Here is a 21,250-nt window from a genome sequence, read left to right as displayed (position 1 = left end):
TCAGCTATTCTCTAGCTAACCTTTTTTTTTTAGTCTCAGAAAATCACCCGGACAGCGGAGGAAAATACGTCGTCTCTAGACGTTTGGCAACAAGAGCCAGTGCTGAACAGCACAGCTCCTATGCAGCAGATGGCTTCTGGGGCGCCACCTGCCAAGACCTGGACCTTCCCAATTCTGCCCCTGATAGGCTAAAGCTAAGGACGTCATATATTTCTCCCAAACACGTGTGGGACCAGGAGCCAGCGGCACTGACCAGGGGCGCTTTTAGGATTCAAGAACATCAGGGGCTAAGGGCAAAAGAACAGGGGCTGTGTGTGTGTGCGTGCGTGCGTGCGTGCGCGCGCGCTCCCCCCTCTCCAAGATGCATTTATGTGACTCGGGCCTTCACATTATCAATCACAACAAAACTGCACTCACATCTGCACAATGTCTTTTTCTAAAAATGTGAAATCAGAGTATTCACAGTTGAAACATAGTAGCTATAGCTTCATGAGGGTCAACATTTCATGATGTATGCTGCTTTCTTTAATTGTTTAAGGATCTACGGATCTGAAATAAAGTATTACTATTAAATCTGGTCTGCATTACACGAGTTACTGAATTGCAGGCAGTGGCGGATTTAAGAAATTTGGGGCCCAAGGCAAAGGCAGGCATGGGGCCCTCTGAAATGAGAAGACGACACACAAAACAACAGGTCAATTATACAGACACATACGTTTTAACAGAATACACATGTATTATGTGTTTTACCTGTTGTCCCTCTCTTCCTGTCCCATTTTCACGTTGTCTCTCTCCCTCATTCTGAAACAAACACACAAACACAGTATCAGGCTCTGACCCAGTGGTGAAGTGTAAGGCCTGATTTATGCTTCTGCGTCGCGGCGACGGCGTAGCTCTGTCGTCGACGCAGAGCCCTACGCGGACCCTGCGCCGTAGCCTGACGTGCGGCTCCAAAAACTCCTGACTACGCGTCGCGTCGACGCGTCAAGACGCGAACGGCAAGGACTGTGATTGGTCCGCTCAGAACGTCATTTCCGGCAGTTGTTTTTCCGGTCGACAGTTTAACAACACCGCCATTTTTAAAGTTTTTGTGGTACGAGCGGCACGGAAAACATGGACCAGGCAGACGAAAAAATTATCGAGGAGGTCAGAAAGTATGACACCCCCCTAGCGGCTTGGCGGTGAATTGCAGAACAATGCGTTCCCTCGACGCAGAACTTCGAATGCTCAATGACGGCGTAGGGTCGACGACGTAGCTACGCCGTCGCCGCGACGCAGAAGCATAAACTAGGCTTAGGTATATTTACTCAAGTGCTGACGTAGACATTAGGATTTCATGCAACTTCAGTTTTGTCTGCTCCGCTGTATCTCAGAGGCAAATACTGCACTGTCTACTCCACTACTGTGCATCATTTACGTTGCTGGTTACATATTTCAAACCCTTCCTGCCCAGTGAAAACCATGTACCCTCAAAATGATGATTTAATGCTAATATTTGTGATAAACTGAAAGAGTCTTCCTTTGTGGGGCGACTTCTTCAGCCAAAACTCTTTGAAACATCGTCTTGGGCCAGCTGGAAAATACATCATGACAAGACTTCAGTGAAGTTAGTTTTAAGTTGGATATTCCACATTCGCAGCCACTCCAACATTTCAAGTGCACCCGTATTACAGACTTTACAGTAAACACACGGAGAAGACGGCTACAGCGTGTACCAACTTCCTGTTTTCAAAATAAAAATGTGGGAAATTTAAAGCAGAGATACTGCGTTTAAAGCTATTGAGAAGCTATTGAGCTAACATGCTAATATTTACATATAGCCTAAAAATTAATAAAAAATTATGAACAGATGTAAAAAATATGAAAAGATGTAAAACGTAAAAACAAGAGGTGTATCTCATGCAGCCAGTGTAGTTACATGATCCCAACATGATTTTGAGTCGATTGATCACATGACCTGGAAGCTATTGAGCTAGCATGCTAATATATATATAATATATATGAGGTCAAATGTCAGAATACTGTAAATAGAATTTATTGATCTTTGAGGTATTTTTGCAATGAGATTTCTCCACAGTGCTTCTCGTGGCAAAAACACGCTCCCCTTCCCAGATCGACTCTTGCCCGTCTTCTGACCTCTCTGCCATATTCTCTGCTCAGCATTTTCAACTCTACCATGGTGGCAACTTCAAATCTTGGAGGCCGGGCTTGGCAGAGCTGGAAAGGCGGGGCTGGCAGCTACACTGTCTCCTTATCTACATGTTTGGCCGTGGCTTCTCTGTGCTTGTGACTGAGACTTGTTCTACTGCCCTACTGACTGCATCTCTTTTAACAACAATCATAATTTGATTGGTATATTTGATTACATGATTTCACTCTTTCATTTGTGGTTATAGTTCACTCCACAGTAACACAATTCAGTAGTTTAATCATCAATTCAATCAACTAGTGCAGAGCAATACATGTTTCAACCATTCATTTATGATTCATTCACATTTTGATTAGATTCTTTAATATCTCAGTACTTGTTCCCAGTCGCCTTTAACCACTAACTACATATTTATGATTATATGGTTATATTACACTACAGAATGATGTTGTCATCATAAGTGGCCGCCGTGAAAAAGCTAGTCATCTTCGGTGGCTTTGCCACAAACTTTCCATTTTCCTCCCGCCTCCTCCGTTTTCCTTTCACCTCTTTACTTCATTTTCGCACGCTTTGTTTTGCTAGTTTTCCGGGGGTTCCGGCAAAATGGCGGACTGAGCAGTCGCATCAGTTTGAGCTCCTAAATAAAGTCCCGATGTAATAGTTTTTGAAGTCATTTAATCCACTTCCCTTAACAGTTAAAAAGAAAAATTCAGCCCGAACATGAAAAAAAACAACAGCACGAAACCTTCGGCAGCAACAAACCTCCCGTTTACAACCCATGTGAACAGCGAACACGACTATCAATGCCGATGGAGACAGCTAACGCTAGCAGCAACAAACGGGACAGAATGTCGACAACCCCTGCAAACACTCCAGAAAAATCACACAGGGAGAAGAAGGCGAAAGGTACGCCTCAGGAAAAGGACTCCAACACATCTACTGACACCATACTGAAAGCTATCGACACTCTTGGAAAACGTCTTGACGACCGCATGGAGGAAGTTAGCAAACAGATGCAACAACACAGCACCATGCTGGCTGCTATCGCTAAATCAGTGCAGCATAACTCAGAGGAGCTGGAAGAGTGTAAAACGAAAATAGAACACCTGGAAAAACAGATGGAATCACTCACAAAAGATAAAGATGACATTAAAGGTTGTTTATTGAATCGAGAAGGAAACAAAAGGCGATGGTGCCTTCGCATCAAAGGAAAAAAGGAGAAAATGAATGAAAATATCAGAGCAGAAGCGGTGGAGCTTCTGGGTAGAATTGCTCCGGACCTTAAGACGAAGATGGACGAAGCGGTCGACGTTGTCCACAGAGTGGGGCAGGGACGGAGAACACGCATCGACAAATCATCATTCCGTTTGAGAGACTTACAGTGAGAGATGACATCTGGAGACGGACGAGGGCTTCTCCTGCGTGTAAAGAAGAAGGGATCCGCTTTGCTGAAGACCTGACCCAAGAGGACTGGAGGTCCAGACAGGCAATGTGGCCCACAATTGACCAGGCTAGGAAGGAAGGCAAGGCTGCGGGCTTCAGGGGCCCGTTTGGTTTCATAGAAGGCGAGCGCATTATGGCCGAGACCCCAGGTATGGGCTGAGATTTGAATGTGAAATGGATACACAGTGGAACATTTCGGTAAATGGGACTTTTACCTCAACACTTTTCTACTCCACCTCCCTTAACCTCTTCATTAACTTTGTTCATGTGTTCCAGTTGAAAACGGACATTTCTTTTAATACAAGGGGACTTAAAGACTCAGTTAAGCACAAAGCTGTTTTTTCTGTTCTGCAAGGGGCAACAAGCAAATTGCATCTTTCTCCAGGAAACTCATTCTGACGAGTCTGATGTTACAGACTTTGGTCACAACAATGGGGAGACAAAATCCTCTTCGGTCACGGTGCAAACCGCTCGGCTGGAGTTGCCATTTGTCTCAACAGATGTCCTGGTAAGATTTTGTGTAACAAGGCGGATAAAGATGGACATTGGGTTGCCTGTGTGTTGAATGTTGACAACATTCTGATTATTCTGATTAACATGTATGGGTACTAGGGGTGTAACAATACATGTATTTGTATTGAAGCGTTTCGGTACAGGACGTTCGGTTCGGTACAGGGCTGTGCACGGGTGAGTTTCCAGAACGGAAGTTGCACGTGTTTATTTTCTGCCTGCAGCTACACGTGCAGCCCGTTTACATCATGGCTAACGCTAGCGAGAAACCAGAGCTTGAAGACCCTCCCTTGTCGCTTAAGTCTCCCGCTTGGGAACACTTCGGCTTCCTGGTTAAATTTTGCAACGGAGAAAGACGAGTCCGGCACGGCGAGGCTCCGCCGAACAGCTGGAGAAACGAAACCGAGGAATTCCCGTGATAATTACATAATCACACACGGCTGCAGTTATACGTGTTATAAACACAACAACACGAAGTGTTCCCGACTGAAGGATTAGAAGAAGAGCGCGTATTTTTCTCTTTTTTGAGGTTTTTGTGCTTTGATCAACGATGAGTGTTTTATTTTGAAAATCAACCGGATGTATTGTTGTTGTTTCGTGTCAGACTTCCTGTCTGCTCTGTGCTAAATTCGGCTGAATCTCTGCGTTGTGCCGCGGCACTTGAAACGGCACCACAAGTGTGAATATCACTCTACAAGAAAAAAACTGACCTGAGTGCAAACGCAGCTGACTTTGGCAATCGAGCAGCGTCTCCCTGCAACTCAGCCCGTATGAACAACACACCAGCGCACACCTGGCAGAGGGACTTAAAGAGACAGTGACAGTAATTTATTTAACTTATTACCAGGCAGCACTTTACAACAGTATTCTGTTTTTTATTTTATTTTCATATTTTGTATAATGTTGCAATAAATTGTTGGTTTACAAAAGTTCCGAATAAACAACAAGCAAATTCGTGTTTTGCATTTTGTTCCTGTACTGTACCGAACACGAACCGAACCGTGACCTCAAAACCGAGGTACGTATCGAACCGTGATTTTTGTTTATTGTTACACCCCTAATGGGTACAACAATGACCAAAAAATAAGACCTCGTTGCATCAGATATCAACAGTTATAAAGGAACTCAATGCAAAATTCCCCACTGATCATATGGTAGTTAGACTCTGACAGACTTTATTGTCATTCTGTGAGCAACAAATGAACACAGAACGAAATTTCGTTTCAGAGGCTCAGCATAGAATTAAAATGAAAGTATATCATAAAATACCACAAAAAGAAAATAAATATCAAAAACAGAGACGCACTAAAAAGTGTGTTAGCTTTTCCCGCATGTCATCAGACTGCTGAACTCTGTTATAGACCTTTGTGGACCAGCACCGAATGCTGCAGAACCTCTTTCCAGAGGCCAGCACGGAAAACAATCTATGGTGAGGGTGGGAGGAGTCTCTGGTAATATTCCCAGCTCGGGACATGCAGCACTTGGGAGCAATGTCCTGAATGGAGGTGATTTCAATGTAACCCATGATGAGTGGATGGATAGATGGCCTTCAAAACTTTCAAGGGAATTTAGAAACCCAATCATGGAAAATTTCACTAACAACAACAAATGAATAGATATCTGGAGAACCTTGAACAAAGATGTCAGACAATTAACCTGGCACAAACCTAATGGTCAAACTAGATCACGTATTGATTACTGGTTGTATCAAATTCAATTTCACAATATGTTACAGAGACAACCATCTCCAATGGTCCTTTCAGTGATCATTGTACTATAAATCTGAGACTAAAAAACAGACACCAAAATAAAACATTTAAAGATTATTGGAAATTTAATTCCCAGTTGCTAAGGAATGTGGAGTACTGTAACTCTATTAAAACACTAATTTTGGATATCAAAAATGATGACGCCATTAGCACACCGATATCCAAATGGGAATATCTAAAATTTAGCATTAGAAAATCCTCAATTGCATTTGGTAAAAAACTGAACAAGCAAAGGAGAGAAGAAGAAACAAATGTGGTTAAAGAAGGTATGAATCTTTATAGCAAGTTGAACTGGACTGAGGAAGAAACAGAAAGAATTAATAACCTGCAATCCAAACTGGATGTGATGTATTTGTATAAAGCCAAGGGCGCTTATCTATTTAGAGTTTTGATGGAGGTGGGTACGAAAGAGTATTTAAACCCGTTTCATTTGCATTTTGGGATTCTGTACCTTCTGCCAGAAGGCAAGAGCTCGTATTCCCTATGAAGGATGTGGGACGGTCCGACACTACTCTCCGCGCCTGCCTGAGTACAGACTGCTCTTAGATGGACTGAGGGGGAGCTCTTCAGTCCTCCCCATCACCTTCATAGCAGTCTGTACATCACTTTGGCCCATAAGTTCTGACACTGGTTGGTACAGTTGACCCAGTTGACAGCACCCTGACTACCCCCTCACTCGTTATCCAACATTTTTACTGTATCATTTTGGAGAAAACTAAATCTCAGCTCAGAGTCACCTCAAACATGAATAAACTCTCTGTTAAGGCAATCTAGAGAAATGTGATGTTTGAATGTATTCTGCAGTGATTCCTGTCGTCCCCACTAGAGGGTGACGTCAGGATCAGGTCAGACTCCTGACTGCAGGTAGGGAGGCCTGAGGCCTGAGGGCCAGGCTGAGGAGATAAGTAGGCTCAGAAACAGGTGTGTCACTCCTTTGTCACACACACAGTGTTTGGTGGCATCGCCGCATGGAGACCTCAGAGACGCCAGTGGTGAGAAAACTGTAATTTAATCACACTGACAAATACAATAACTTTAAGTTGGTGAATGAGACATTAAGTTGTGTGTGTTTCTTGATCGTTTAAGCTTTGTGCTTTTAAAATGTAGTGCTTAATATTAATATAGTGGCACTGGTGGTTTGAGGTCTGACACGTTTTAGGATCCATCTTTTATTCCCTCTCATTGTTTATGAGGATGGTGGTATAAAAACTACTGACTTTGATTATGAATGAAATATTAAAGATCAAACGGCTCTGATCCAGGAACGATGATGAGATATGCTTCTCGCTACCTTCTCTTGTTTTCAACACAGTTGGAGGTATTGAGTTTCTATTATGTGATTTTGAAATATCCAAACTGCCCATAAAACTTTCCAACCTTCACCAACAGGTTCTGTTCAACTGGAAAATGATGTTCAAGCATCATGTTCATATTTTTTTGATGATATCAACTTACCAAATTTACACAAAGTGAAGATGGATGATCTGGACCTCGTAAACGAAACATGTCACCATAGGTTTTTATGGCAGTAGTTAGTAAACGGGGGGGTTCCGACCCTTCGGGGTTACATTTAAGAAAGTTGGATCAATAAATATGATTTTATTTTGAAGGTTGGATCTATTGTGACCCGGAAGTAGTCATGAAGTCTCGGTAACATCCGGCCGGTCAACGTCCTTTCCTGCCTCGACGCTGAAGAGGTGAGTCCACATGTCTCTCCTCGCACAAGACGACACATGTAACCACACGTGACAAACTTCGCTGTGTGTGTGTGTGTGTGTGTGTGTGTGTGTGTGTGTGTGTGTGTGTGTGTGTGTGATGACACTGAGGTTAAACCAACGTAGTTTTTAAGACTGACGCGGTTTTAACTTGGACGGTTTTTACTGCTCTTGTTAGCGGTAGCATTAGCTTCCGTGCTTATGGGCTAGCGTTACCTTTTGTGCTAACAGTATTAGCTTTCCGCTAGCGATAGCATATCATTAGCTCTCAGGTCAACAGCATAGTTATACACCCGCCTGTGAGCCGCGTGTTGTCACTGGGCCAGGCGGCTCGTTTAGCCACAGCGTCGCTAGCACTCGGTTCTGGAGCCGAGTAGCTGCAAGTAGCTGCATTAGCGTTGGTGCTACCGTGCACGCGGCCTGTGAGCCGAAGGGCTTCACGTGGCTGTGCAATAACGCACGCGGGCAGAGAAACAAGACGTCTGCAGACTTCAGTATTATTCAGTCAGCTAAAAACGTGGCTTTTGCTCAGTTATTCGCAAATATGTCCCAGAGAAACATTAACTGTTGAAGAATATTGTGCAGCACTTTAATTTCAAGATGTCAGCGTTTGATAATGGAAACCACATCTTGTAAAAATGAAATTGAAACGCAAGAACACTTTTTCTTCTCTTGTAATGTTTGTTTCATTTTGGGATGCACTTATTCGTCGTTTTCTGAGTAATAATTTCTGTCATAATTAACGCACAGTAACAGAAGGTTTGGTGTCATTATATCACTAGAACGGCCAAGACGGTCATTTTGACCGTATTCAAATTTATAGATGCAAAAACTTTAAAAAATGCAATACTGCTCTTACCTGACTTTTCCAAAACGTGTCTGTATTTTAATTTAAAATAGTTTTTATATAAATTACACAAAAGAAAACATGATGTTTGACCTCTTTCGGCCAGAAGCGGTCATATTGACCGCACACCATCTTGTGTGTTTGCTGCTTTCATTGTCTCTCGTCTCCAACTTTGTTAGCGTTGTTGAATTCTACTCAAACGCTGACATGTTTAGCTCGGTTTGTGTATTTTGTATTGAAATTGCTTCTGCTTGTAAGACTTGTTTGTACTAATGAGAAAAAAGTTTTATAATACTCATCTATAATGCTATTGTGCCTTTTAATAATTAATGGTAAATGAATGTCAGCAAGTGCTTAAATGTTGGTTCCAATAGGATGGTTGAAGTTATACAACCTCTCAAATAATATCAATAAACGCTATTTTATTTCTCCCAAATCATTACATATTCAGGTGTAAGTTTATTTATGTACTTGTAATACTAGACATGATTATGAGAAATCATTGTTGATTGAGCTGCTCACTTCTGTGACACGTTTTAATTAGTGTGATTGAATGTGACGTGATTAAAATCTTACTCTTGCTAATGCAGTTTAATTTTTTAGTTGTACGTGATGCTACATGAATGTGTTTTGATGCATGTTTTGTCTGTCACTAATTGGTTCATTTTCTTTTTCCATGGGTATCTTCTATCTACATCATGATCTGAAAACTTGCCTCAACAAACTTACAGGTATGTATTAAAGGTGATGGAAGAAGGATTCTAGTTTTTAGAGCAGTAATACCTGACTTAAGTAAAACTATTTGTCTTATCAGAATGTACTTAATGAAAAGTAAAAAAAAAAAATAATCTTAGACTTTAAAATGTCAAACAAAAGTGGAAGTGCTACAGCCAATGGTATCGTTAACAGCGTGTGCACGCCTGACCAATGACAGTGCAGTGACCCACACGGAGCGGCGCTAAAGTGTAGCTGCTTAGCTAACAGGGACTCATCGCGCTGCTACGGTATCAGCTGAGTTTAGTCGGCACGTGAGAACTCGTTAGGGGGTAGAACCCTTCTAAGATTGTACCGGTTTATTATTTGTTTTCTGCCGCTTGAGCTCAAATTCCCGTGAGCTGGAATGGGCCAGAAACTTGAAACTTGGCCCAATGATTAGAAATGATGTGCATCAACTTTTATTAAAATATGAGCCCAGTCGGCCAGATGGTGGCGCTGTAATCAAGGCTTGAAAATGCGTTTTTCAGAAGGCCACGCCCCTCACACCGTAAGTCCGATTGACTTGAAATTTGACACACAAGTCCAGCTCAATGTGCTCTACAAAAAAGCCTTAGGACCATGAAGGTCCGCCTAACTAGATTTTTTGCTTATTTGCGTAATGTGAAAAACAGTAAAGTGAATAAAACTTTTGCAAAATTGACCCTATCAACACCAAATTTGGTATACAGCCTCGGGGGATGAAAAGACAAGTTTCTATTATAAATGAGCCAGATTGGTCAAAACATGGCCGCCACCGACCAATGAATGTTCACAATGGGCGGAGCTTAGAAATGATTGGCCACAACTCCCACACCCTTTGCCGTATCTCCACAAAACTTGGTGGGCAGGTCCACAACGGGACTGGGAATCTGCCTACCAAAGCATTTTGAGCTCAACCAATAGGGGGCACTATAGATGCCACACATGCGTATCTCAAAGACCATTGGACGGAATTTCACCAAATTTGGTATGCATGCACTATGGGTGACTATTAACTAATATCTCGACCGCCATGTTGATGGGTCAAAGCGGGCGTGGCCTGTTCCTCATTAACCGCCACTGTTTGCATTTTAATCATTTATGGTGAGCCAGAAGGACCTAGAGACACGAAACTTGGTAGGTCGAGTGTAAATGATGTCCAAATGCTGTTCAAAACATTTGATCCCAATCGACCTAATGGGGGCGCTATGACATAAGAGTGTAAGCTTCGAAAGGCTCTCCCCACCAAGCCATAAGTGCTATTGACTTGAAATTTTTCGTACATGTCCTCCTGATTGTCCTCTACAAAAAAGCCTCTTCAGGGTGGCTGGTTTGGGACGAAAGAGGTTAGGACCTGCAGATTGCCGCTTGCAGCTATATTTTGTTACAGTACACGTGTGAATAACTTGTGTATTTAACATCCATTACTTTGATTACCGTATACTCTACTGCTTTTACCAGTAAATGAGAACAATGATGTTAACATACGTTGTTTTGCTAGCCAAGCATTTGTAATTATATGAATGAATGTTGCGCTCAGTAGTATTTTGTAGGACCCAGAAGCGAAAAAGCGAGGCAGGATGAGGTGTGCGAGGTATTTTATTTACAGCACCAGGAGACTGCTGGTGGAGGTGTAAGGCTACACAGGTGTGAGTGTTTGTCCAAGAGATGGGAGGAGGAGATGAGGTAGCTCTCGGTGGCGCTGGTTGCTGTGTGGCGTGTGGTAACGCAGGTGCGAGCAGGGCAGGCTGTCTGCTGCAGTCGCAGGTGGACACTGGAGGCAGAGCAACGTAGAATTAAAACCTGAAACACTAGTAGATCACTAGAAGGCTGTTCGGGCTGAGCCATATAGCACGTCTGGTTGACATCATCTGGCAGCAGGTGGCGTGGAGGGCGGGGCTTATGCTGCAGGAGCGTGTGTGTCAGCAGCTCCAGTGACGGGAAACTCCGCCCAGCCTCTCACCGCACCTCTGCAAGCATCACAGCAAACACAACACCAACGCACAAAGATCAACAGAATATGGGATCGTGACGATATCTAAATATATCGTCTCTCTCCAAAGCTCCTGATTTAAGAAAGATTAAAGTGCCAAAAAATGTTTTATTGGCTAGTACTCATTTCCCTAGGTAGTGATGTTAGTTTACGAGTCTGCTGAGTTTGTTTCATGTGTTTTTATTTTATTTTTTGTTGGTTGTTAATGGTTGTTGTGGTCGCTAACTCCAAATATCATCTCCCAGGTCAAAATGAATGGAAAGAATCCACGACATGGGTAAGTAGTGTAACTCACCATCCGGAAGACAAATAAATTGTCTGTTTGATATGCATCTTTCAAAAATGTCAGTTGGAACAATACAATATGTTATTCAAATGTTCAACAGGTTACTATGGTTACAGTGCTTTTTGATAAGTGCTGTTGAAACAAATCAGTTTTTATTATACTTGTACTTTTGTATTTACAATACTTTTTATACCTTAGGTGCTCTGTTTTATCCTTCACTACTTATTTACTTGAAAGTATTTGTGACTTGACCAAGTGCAGGTGTAGAAATGACATCTAGTTATCTTATCACTATACAGCAATTACAACTTTAAACACGTGACATTTAAATATTAGTATTTGTAAGTTAATATTGTGTATTATCTTAAATTTCAGATTGTGCACTTTCTCCATATTTGGGAAGGTTAGTATGGGATGTAGAAAAAAAAGCATTTCTCAATTGATTTGTGTGATTTCATCTTTTAATCTTGCAACAACATTTTACTGTCTGTCTACCTCCTGATTTAAAAGTGTTGTACTCCATGTTTCCAACCTTCATGTGCATTCAAATGGCATTTATTCTTGTGCTTCAGCTGTTTCTAACTAAGCTTTTCTTTAAGTCAAGGAAAATGCATTACACAGCGGAGGAAATCCTAACAGCTGTGCGACAACGTTTGCCCCCAGGAGACAGTGGCGCTGACCACAGCTACTCTCCTGCCACTGGCTTCTGGGGGGACATCTGCTGTGACCTAATGCTGCCCAACAATTCCACTAACAGGCTGAGGCTGAGGGAGGCTCATGTACGGTGGTGCAAGGTAAATATGTGCAGCTGACATATTGATGACTAAATACATTTCCATGTCTGTCGTTTATCTGTCAGTCTTGATCGGTAGATATAACTGTGTAAAGTGCCTTGATGACTTTTGTTGTGATCTGGCGCTATATAAATAAAGATTGATTACATATGATTTTAGTATTTTCAGACCATTTTCACAAAATGAGGGGATTGTTTTTGTCAACAGACTGAACAGCATCCAGATGAGCCTGGTGTGGGGTCCAGCGTTCACCACCCTCAACACAGCGAGGTACTTTCTCTTCTGTGTAACTATTTTAAAACCTTATCAAAACTCTTATCCAGCAACGGTTTCCCTTTTTTTTTTTCTTCTTTTTTTTTAGTGTGAAGCGTGTGACAGCTGGTACCATGGCCAGTGCCTTTATTGGACCAGAGCGCAGTTTCAGCGTGAGAGGAAGGCTGGGGTCCTTACACATCCAAAAAACAGATGTTTTTTGCAGATGTTGTAGGACGCCGGCCACCACAGGTGTCTGTGGTGGCCGGCGTCCTCTTTTCTGCTGGCTCAGTAGTGGGCACAGAGCTGGACTCTCTGGTGACAGTGGCAGAAAGGACCCTGGACAGACTGCTGTCCATACTGGACAACACCAACCACCCTCTGCAACACCTTCACCGGGCAGAGGGCTGTGTTCCCAGTCCAGCTCCACCAACAGACTCAAACTCTTACGTCCCCCTGGCCATCAGACTGGACAACAGCTCCCAGTAAAGGCAGGGAGGACAATAGATGGTGCAAATGGAGGTAGAAATTGTCCATTGTTTTACCTCCGTTTGCACCGTTTACTGAAGCTACTGTTAATTTTATACATTATGTGTAATGTTTGTGTTGTATCCTACTGGACACTTGAATTTCCCTCAGGATGAAGTATCTCTCTAAAACTGTGACTCAGTTGTTGAATCAGGTGAAAGATGGTGTTGTGTTTGTCAGTCTGTTGTTTACGCACCAGGTTTTACATTGTAGACGAGATATAAAATGATATCTTCACTACTTGTAGATGAAAGTGTTATGGGAGTGTTTGCATGGCTTGTTTATTATAACTGTTGTGCTGAGGTTTCTTTTTCTAACATTACAACAGCATTAATAAGTACAAGTAATAAGCAATATTTGGCTATAAACAATTGCTTCAATCATCATTTGCATAGTTTTCATCAATTCGTGAGAAAATAAATTGTCATTTTAACATTATGTAATGCTGCCATATGCTGTTGCTAATGTAGTTTTTGCTTTACCTGTCGTACTCGGCCAAAAAGCAAAAGGCACTGGTGTTGGCTACTCCTGGTGTGTACTGGGATGGGGTTCGACTCCCTGCGGTGCCTTGCTCATTGGTTTGGTATTAACATGAGAGTCCAACTTAGTGAAATGTGCCGTACGTGCACGCCTCAGTCGCAGGGCAGACAGCGTGCACGTAGACGTCTTGCCACCTGGGCTTTGTTGAACATTGGCTGTGTCCAAATTCAGGGGCTGCAGCCCACGAAGTGCGCATTTGAAGGCCAATTACGTCACAATGCTGCGCGAAGGCTGTCCAAATTCGAGGGCTGCTTCAAATGCAGCCCACAAATGCAGCCTGGCCTTCCCTCTGTTTGGAGGACGCATCGCTACTATCCTTCGCGGCCCGCTATATCCCAAGATCCTTTGCGCACCGCTGTTCAGTCCCAAAACAGAAGAGGAGGCAAGAGAAAATGGCGACATCAAGTGGCGAAGACATGACATTTAAATTTAAGTAATGGGTTTATACTCGGTTTTTAGTCATGTAACATCCAACGCCAGATATGTTAAACTTCCAAATTTAAGAATATTCAAAACCTCCAAATTTCAACTTTCAGTTAAAACACGTGACGCTGGTGATGCTGTGGTAAATATAGTTGTTATTCACCAATGGCTTAATGTTTATTTTGTAATGTTGATGATTCAATTTAGATTTGACACATTTTGTCGTTAATTTTTGTACACACACAAATAAATGTACACGTTTGATAGATTTGAACCAAAACAGACTTTAATGCATCTCTTCATTCACAATCGTGACGTAAGGGTAAGGGGCGGGACATCTGGTGAGGCAACCAGGAAATACTCCGAAGGCTGGACCGTCCCATTTAACAACGGTGGACGAGGCTATCAAAGACCGGTCCGAAGGACCTGGCCCTCATGGACCCGGCCCTCGTGGACCGCAAAGGCTGCAGCCCCTGAATTTGGACACAGCCATTGTGTGATGGGCTAATTAACACTGCCTGTGTCCACTAGGTGGCGCTAGAGCTCACCCATCAATTATAGGTCATCATGTAGTGTATGATGAGGAGAAAACGACCTGTCAATGTGAATCGAATGATGTTTGTCCTGCTTCATTTGATTTGTATGAAAAGTGCTATATAAATAAAGTCTGACATGAGGCTGACTTCCTGTGTCCAGTGGGTGGCGCTATGGATATGACAGTATTGATGCATGATGTATCCAGGGTTAAACCCTCTACATGTGACCAATCTGGTGTAGGTGGGAATGTGTATGTTGCAGTTATAAGGACTTCCTGCTCGATGGCGAAGGATCGAAATGGACCGCACCGCCACAACCACCAGGTGTAACAGAGTTGCTCTCCACCGACTGCAAGACCTCAGGGCATGATGGGAAACACCTGGCTGTCGCTGATCAGCTCTCAGTTAGGACTACAAACACTACGTTTTGTCAAAAATCCCAATTTTCTATGTAATTGTTGTATTTAGTGCTAGATTATATGAATCTCATGTTGTGCAACGAAGGTTCAATCTGTTAACAAACATATTTTGTGTGGTTTATTATTATTATTATGGTTATTTATACAACACTTATCAAAACAAGCAATCAGTGCTTTACAAGGCGGACAAAAAGGACAAAGGATAGAATACAATGCCAGATACACACATATTCCCACATATACTGTATATAATTACACATAAATACATCAATAAATAAAGATTATAAGAAACCTTTGCTGCTCGTCCTCCCCATGTGTAGCCTGTATATGTAGCTGTGAGAACGTTTGGACTGTTAATTCAGAAGTTCAATTTCTTAAATTCAGGGATTGTGTGATTTATAAATGACAGTGTCTTTATATAAATTTACTTTGTAGGCAATTCTTGTTCAATAAATGACTTCCAAGGGCTGAAATCTGCTCAGTCGCTCTGACTCTCACCTCAGTCATAACAGTGGCATCGTTAAACAAATAAAAAGTTATGATGGACACATTTAGACCACAGTGAAAAGTAGTTGTCATTTTAGAAAAATCCACTTTGTATGACCTCAAAACCGTGAACCTAAAAAGTACGATCAATTCATTGGTACAAAGTTTGTGTTTCTATTTGTTACATTTGTGAGATTAAATAGTAAAAATCCCACCACATCCCATCTGCCCATTGAGAGGATTAACACGTGTTCTGCAGACTACAGGTAGCTACAGGCATAGATATATATATAAAGGCTAGATGTCCCGTCCGCGTTGCTGGCCAACGGAGTCGAACGTCCGCACAGGTCGGCCATCTTGGTACAGGGAGCTCGCTCACCCATAACATTGTGTTGGTAATGAAACATGTACTTTTTAAATAACATTAACTTGCTCAATTTTCGACCGATTTTCAAACGGTTTAGTTTGTTATAAACGTCAAAGATGTAGTTATGACACTGCATACTTATGAATAATTATGTTATGTTCTAAAAAACAGAATAATGTTCTAAAATAGGTAGACTACAATAGGCTATACATCAAGAAATGCTGCATGTTGAAATCCCCACCCTGTACAGAGATGTGTTTATGACACTGCATACTTATGAATAATTGAGGCCTTGAGACGAATAACCATACAAGTCCATATTTCCAATTTTGAATGACAATATTTTAACACAAGAAGAGGTTGAAAGTGGATGAGTTTTGAAGAGGATTTGAGGATTTTCACATTTGCTTCCATATTACTATTATTTTTGAAAAAGCTTAATATTTGAAAAAGTTAAAAGCTGAACAGTTCGAGGCTGAAAGAGCTTAAAGAGCTGAAAGAGCTTAAAGAGCTGAACATGTTGATAGTTGAACGGTTTCTGTAGCTGAACGTGCTGAAGCAGTAGGAAAATGAAATTTCAAAAATTCCCCATAAGGATGAATGAGAAAACACCTCCCAAACACCTGCAGGTCTAGACACAAGTGTAATGGTTATGGTTAGAATATGTATACAGTGAGTAACAGGAGACATTGCTGAACCTGTGATGTGTTTTTTATTTCTGTAGAGTGAAAAATGAGGGCACAAGAGCGAGAGACAGAACCGGTACCGTCTGCTCCACTCCAGAGATTTAGGCTCAAAGTTAACACTGCGGCTTATGGGGGAGTTGCTGGAGCGCTTGTCGCTTGAGGGCTTCTACAGCCAAAAGTTTAAGTCCTACATCTGAAATAAGACCAGCATCTGAAAGCCAACACGATTTCCTACATTTCTATGTATATATTGTCTATGTGAAGTAAAAGCTGTGGGACCCAAATCAAGCTGAAGAGAGTTTTTTCTAAAGTTTTTGCAGCTGCTCTCCACTCTAGCGATGATGTCACGCACTCTAGCTCACGCAATACACACCCATTATAAACCCAGAAGAGGAGCTAAAACTCCTTCAAACTAAAACTGTGATGATTTCTTCGAAGAGAAGAGAAAAGATGTGATTTCAACATGTTCACGCATCCAGAATTATCACCACGTTAATGACGTGTGTAAGAAACCGAACTGTTTGTAAATCCGTCAGGGTTTCAGCGAGATAAGAGTGTTAGTGTTTGTGCAGATCACTGACTTTACCTCAGGTTCAGCAGATACAGCCGGAGAGCTAACCTGCACCAAGATGGCCGACCTGTGAGGACGTTCTGGACCCCGCCGTAACACATCTAGCCTTTATATATATCTATGGCTACAGGTGGATCTGACAGGATGTAAATGTTTCTGTGACTTCCTGTATTTTCTTTGACGGCGGCTGGAAACTGTCCGACTGGACTGCAGCTTGTTGTCAGCGCCCCCTGCTGCTGCCGCCTGGACTCGTCCACCTTCCAGGTGAGGCGCAGTTCATCTCCAACGAGCCGGATCACTCAGGTGCTGTCGTAAAGTAAGCCCCGCCCACAGGCTCAGTGACGACGGTCTACGGTAGACGATTGGCGCCAAAAATGTAAATATCTAATGGCCGCTGACCCGACGGATCCAACGGCTCCTGACTGAGAACCTGAAGTGACTAAACTGCTGTTAATGTGGTTTATTTGTACAGTTACCTGCTCAGGTAAGTTAAATGCGTTTCTGTGTGGGAGTTGGAGTGACACCGATTGGACCATGTTCGGTATCTGCTGACCCGAGCTAAACCCGCTCAGTTGGACCATGTTCGGTATCTGCTGACCCGAGCTAAACCCGCTCAGTTGGACCATGTTAATGCCTCTCACCTCACCACTCCAAGCTAAACCCAGGGAAAGTGAACATGCTCACATTCCTGCATCATAACTTGGACTGAGAGAAATGTGTAGTAGGCTCAGTGAGCAAGTCCAAAAAATGTTGAGATTCAGTTTTAATCTCCTGCCTGCATTTATTTATTTTTTATCTTAGAAGTGTCTTACTTTTTTCATTTATTTATGTTCTGATCTTGAGCCACAGGTTCAGTGATTGCATTTATTTGCATTTTGTGGTGTTGTTTCTTTTTCACTAAAAATAATTCATTTATGTTGTGACTTGAGTTGCAGGTTTATCTTCAGTTAAAAGGACTGCATTTATTTAGAAATAATTCAGTAATTTATTTTGTTTTTTATTTCAAATACATATTTTCTAATATCCATCATGTTATATATTGTTTCAAAATAAAAGACTGTTCAATAGAAAAGTTTTTTCCTTTTTTTGTTTTTAACTACAGACATTTAAAATACACATTTTAGAGCTGTAATCATAATACCGTGAAACCGTGATATTTTTGCCTAAGCTTATCATACCGTCGTATCTCATACCGGCCCATGCCTACTGGGTACCATATCTACATGGACAATTTCTACACCAGACCCAAACTGTTCATGGACCTGGCCAGCATGAAGTTCGGAGCATGTGTGTTAGGCTGAGCCTTAGGTGGGTGAACCCAGAAGCGGAGGCGGAGGCAGGAAGTGAGATACAAGGTACTTTATTAATGTGGCAGGATAGAAGCAGGTGACAGAGTCCAGGGCCGACTCCTCGTCGCGGAGCTGAGAGCACGGGAGTGAGGGCCGGATCCTCCAGGAGATACTGAGCAGGCGAGCGGGCTGAAGAGGTGCAGGGAGCTGGGCGGCGGTGCCGGTAGCAGCTGGATATGAGAGAAACACAAATCAGTTCGAAAATCCACTAGAGAACAATCACAAGTAGTTTAGAGTTTTAGGTCTGGCCTGGGCCATATACCACGTCGGGAGACGAAATCATCTGGCAGCGGGTAACGCCGAGAGCAGGGCTTATGAGCAGGCGCTGATTCTCCAACCTGCTGCAGGTGTGTGGGTCTCGGCTGCTCCGGTGGCCGGCTCCGCCCAGCTTCTCCATGCACCTCTGCAACACAAACCAAAAAACACGCCACAAAAACAAACACGCAGCCCCAGTATCTGCCACAGACACTGACAGACTGTAACAATGTGGCACCTACAGGAGAGGGTGCCCCAGAGGGAGGGCAAATGCTCTCACCAAAAAATGTGGAAGAGGATCAGTGAGGTGGATCAGAGAGGGGCCACTGGTGTTTGTGAAGCGGATGGATACACGGGAGGTGTCTGTGTGCTCCACCATCCATCCTGCATTTTCAGGTGAGACGGTGCAGAGAAGAGTGAAGGATGGAGATGGACGCTGGGCTGTGAGAGACATCCCCTGTCCCACACCAATCATGGCCTACAACAAGAGCATGGGTGGGGTCGACCCGTCAGACCAGCTCATCCAGTACTACTCCACCCACAGAGAAACTGCTCGCTGGTACCGGACCGTGTTGCTGCACTTCCTGGACATTGCAACAACAAACTGCTTCATCCTGCACCGTGAGATGAGCAATGCCAAGCAGGTGCAGCCCATGACACACAAGGACTTCGTGGTGGAGCTGGTGTCTCAGCTTTGTGGCATGGACAAAGCAGGTGTTCCCCAGAGCAGGAGGGCTGATCACATTCCTGTGCCCATCACCACAGACACAGATGTTGGCCAAGGAGCCACCAAAGGCAGACTGAAGTGCAAGCGCTGCCTTCAGGTGGACAACAGGAGGAGTGACACACCCTGGAAGTGTCAGGCCTGTGATGTGCCCCTCTGTCTTGTGGTGGACAGGAACATTTTTCGGTCCAATGTGTTAGTACAGTATGTCAAAATTGAAAAATAACTGTAAATCCATACAGGTGAGGTTGTGCTGAAAAAAATGACACCAAACGAGGCAATGTAAACAGTTGAAATTTGAAATTTAAAGGCGACTCCAGAGCGTAAAATCTGACACTGCAAAAAAACAAACAAACAAGGCATCAAAATCAATGTTGCTGCCAATCATTGACCCATCTCAGGGCCTAATAATAATAATAATACTAATCAAATACCCGTTGAAATGTATTTTATGGAAATTATTTTTGACTTTTTAAAATAAAGAACAGAGGATCTATGCAAACATACTGGCCTTTAAAGGGTTAAAAAACAAAAAAATATGATCAATATTTGATATGTATATTTCAGGCTGAAGTAGCTTTAAAAGATTGACTAATTTAAAGTGGAAACAAATATTAATATATAACATTTTTACAGCAGTTTTTGGGAAGGTCACATTTTTTGGCTGTAGGACCACGAGTGTGAGTTTTTTTAAGGACCTCTTAAGGGTTAGCAGAGAGTGCAAACCCAGTCCCTCTTCCTCTCCCGCAGAAACTGCACCCTGGTCCACTTAAGGCAACAAACGTGGAACCAACGGTCAAACACGTCACATTGATCTGTAAAAGGAAAAATGGGACACCGTTGCTGGATAAGACAGAATTTCAGTCAAACATCTGACCATAAAAGGTATTCTTATCGCTCTATATGTAGGCTTCAGAACAACTTAATATGCAACGGTTCCTTCTCTTAAATAAGTTCAGCCCTATTTCGCCGCCTCTTAATTGTTTTTGTAGTGTTTCCCTATCAGCAGTAGGAAAGGTCTTCCTCACTATAACTGTCCCCATAACTATTGTTGCAGATAATTGGAATCCAAAGAGAAAGTGATGGACAGTGAAGGAATGTTTACAGTATTTTGCATATGCCAACAATTTGGCGCACCAAAATGTAGTAATCTCTGAAATCTTGAACAATGTTTATCATCTTTTTTAAAAATAATAATAAAGTGCCCCTGCACCAGACCGTTGAACCATTGAGAGCTGTTTGTCTGCTGAATGTTGCTTCACACCATCCCTCATCTCTCTTTACCCTCGTTTCCCATCAGATGTCGATTGTCTGCTTTAAACTAAAATCACTAAATGTCCAAAGAATGGGTACAACAATGACCAAAAAATAAGACCTCGTTGCATCAGATATCAACAGTTATAAAGGAACTCAATGCAAAATTCCCCACTGATCATATGGTAGTTAGACTCTGACAGACTTTACTGTCATTCTGTGAGCAACAAATGAACACAGAACGAAATTTCGTTTCAGAGGCTCAGCATAGAATTAAAATGAAAGTATATCATAAAATACCACAAAAAGAAAATAAATATCAAAAACAGAGACGCAGTAAAAAGTGCAAATTATTGAAAGTGACATAGTTGAGTTAAGAATAAACGACAATTGTCACTTAGCTTTTCCCGCATGTCATCAGACTGCTGAACTCTGTTATAGACCTTTGTGGACCAGCACCGAATGCTGCAGAACCTCTTTCCAGAGGCCAGCACGGAAAACAATCTATGGTGAGGGTGGGAGGAGTCTCTGGTAATATTCCCAGCTCGGGACATGCAGCACTTGGGAGCAATGTCCTGAATGGAGGTGATTTCAATGTAACCCATGATGAGTGGATGGA

The 21,250-nt window shown here is 42.6% G+C and overlaps 1 protein-coding gene across 2 annotated transcripts; it reads left to right on the top strand.

The window, feature by feature from the left end:
* The first annotated feature begins 6,842 nt into the window (after positions 1-6,842).
* Positions 6,843-14,963, top strand: LOC311249227 (uncharacterized protein). Of its 2 annotated transcripts, XM_084340105.1 has the most exons (7): positions 6,843-6,863; positions 7,482-7,568; positions 11,407-11,438; positions 11,823-11,850; positions 12,047-12,241; positions 12,449-12,511; positions 12,603-13,530. In XM_084340105.1, the coding sequence occupies exons 3-7, from the start codon at positions 11,413-11,415 to the stop codon at positions 12,726-12,728; spliced, it is 438 nt and encodes a 145-aa protein (XP_084196231.1). In that variant the 5' UTR covers positions 6,843-6,863; positions 7,482-7,568; positions 11,407-11,412; the 3' UTR covers positions 12,729-13,530. The 2 variants fall into 2 exon arrangements, 1 of the variants encoding a protein (XP_084196231.1); XR_014621139.1 differs by lacking the exons at positions 6,843-6,863; positions 12,603-13,530 and adding an exon at positions 14,762-14,963 and having other exon boundaries at positions 7,498-7,568.
* Positions 14,964-21,250: the final 6,287 nt, after the last annotated feature.

The sequence above is a fragment of the Pagrus pagrus genome (genome assembly GCF_965226575.1).
Source record: "Pagrus pagrus genome assembly, chromosome: 20".
NCBI lineage: Eukaryota > Metazoa > Chordata > Actinopteri > Spariformes > Sparidae > Pagrus > Pagrus pagrus.
The sequence above is the reverse complement of the archived record's forward strand: the minus strand, read 5'-3'. Positions and strand labels throughout refer to the sequence as shown.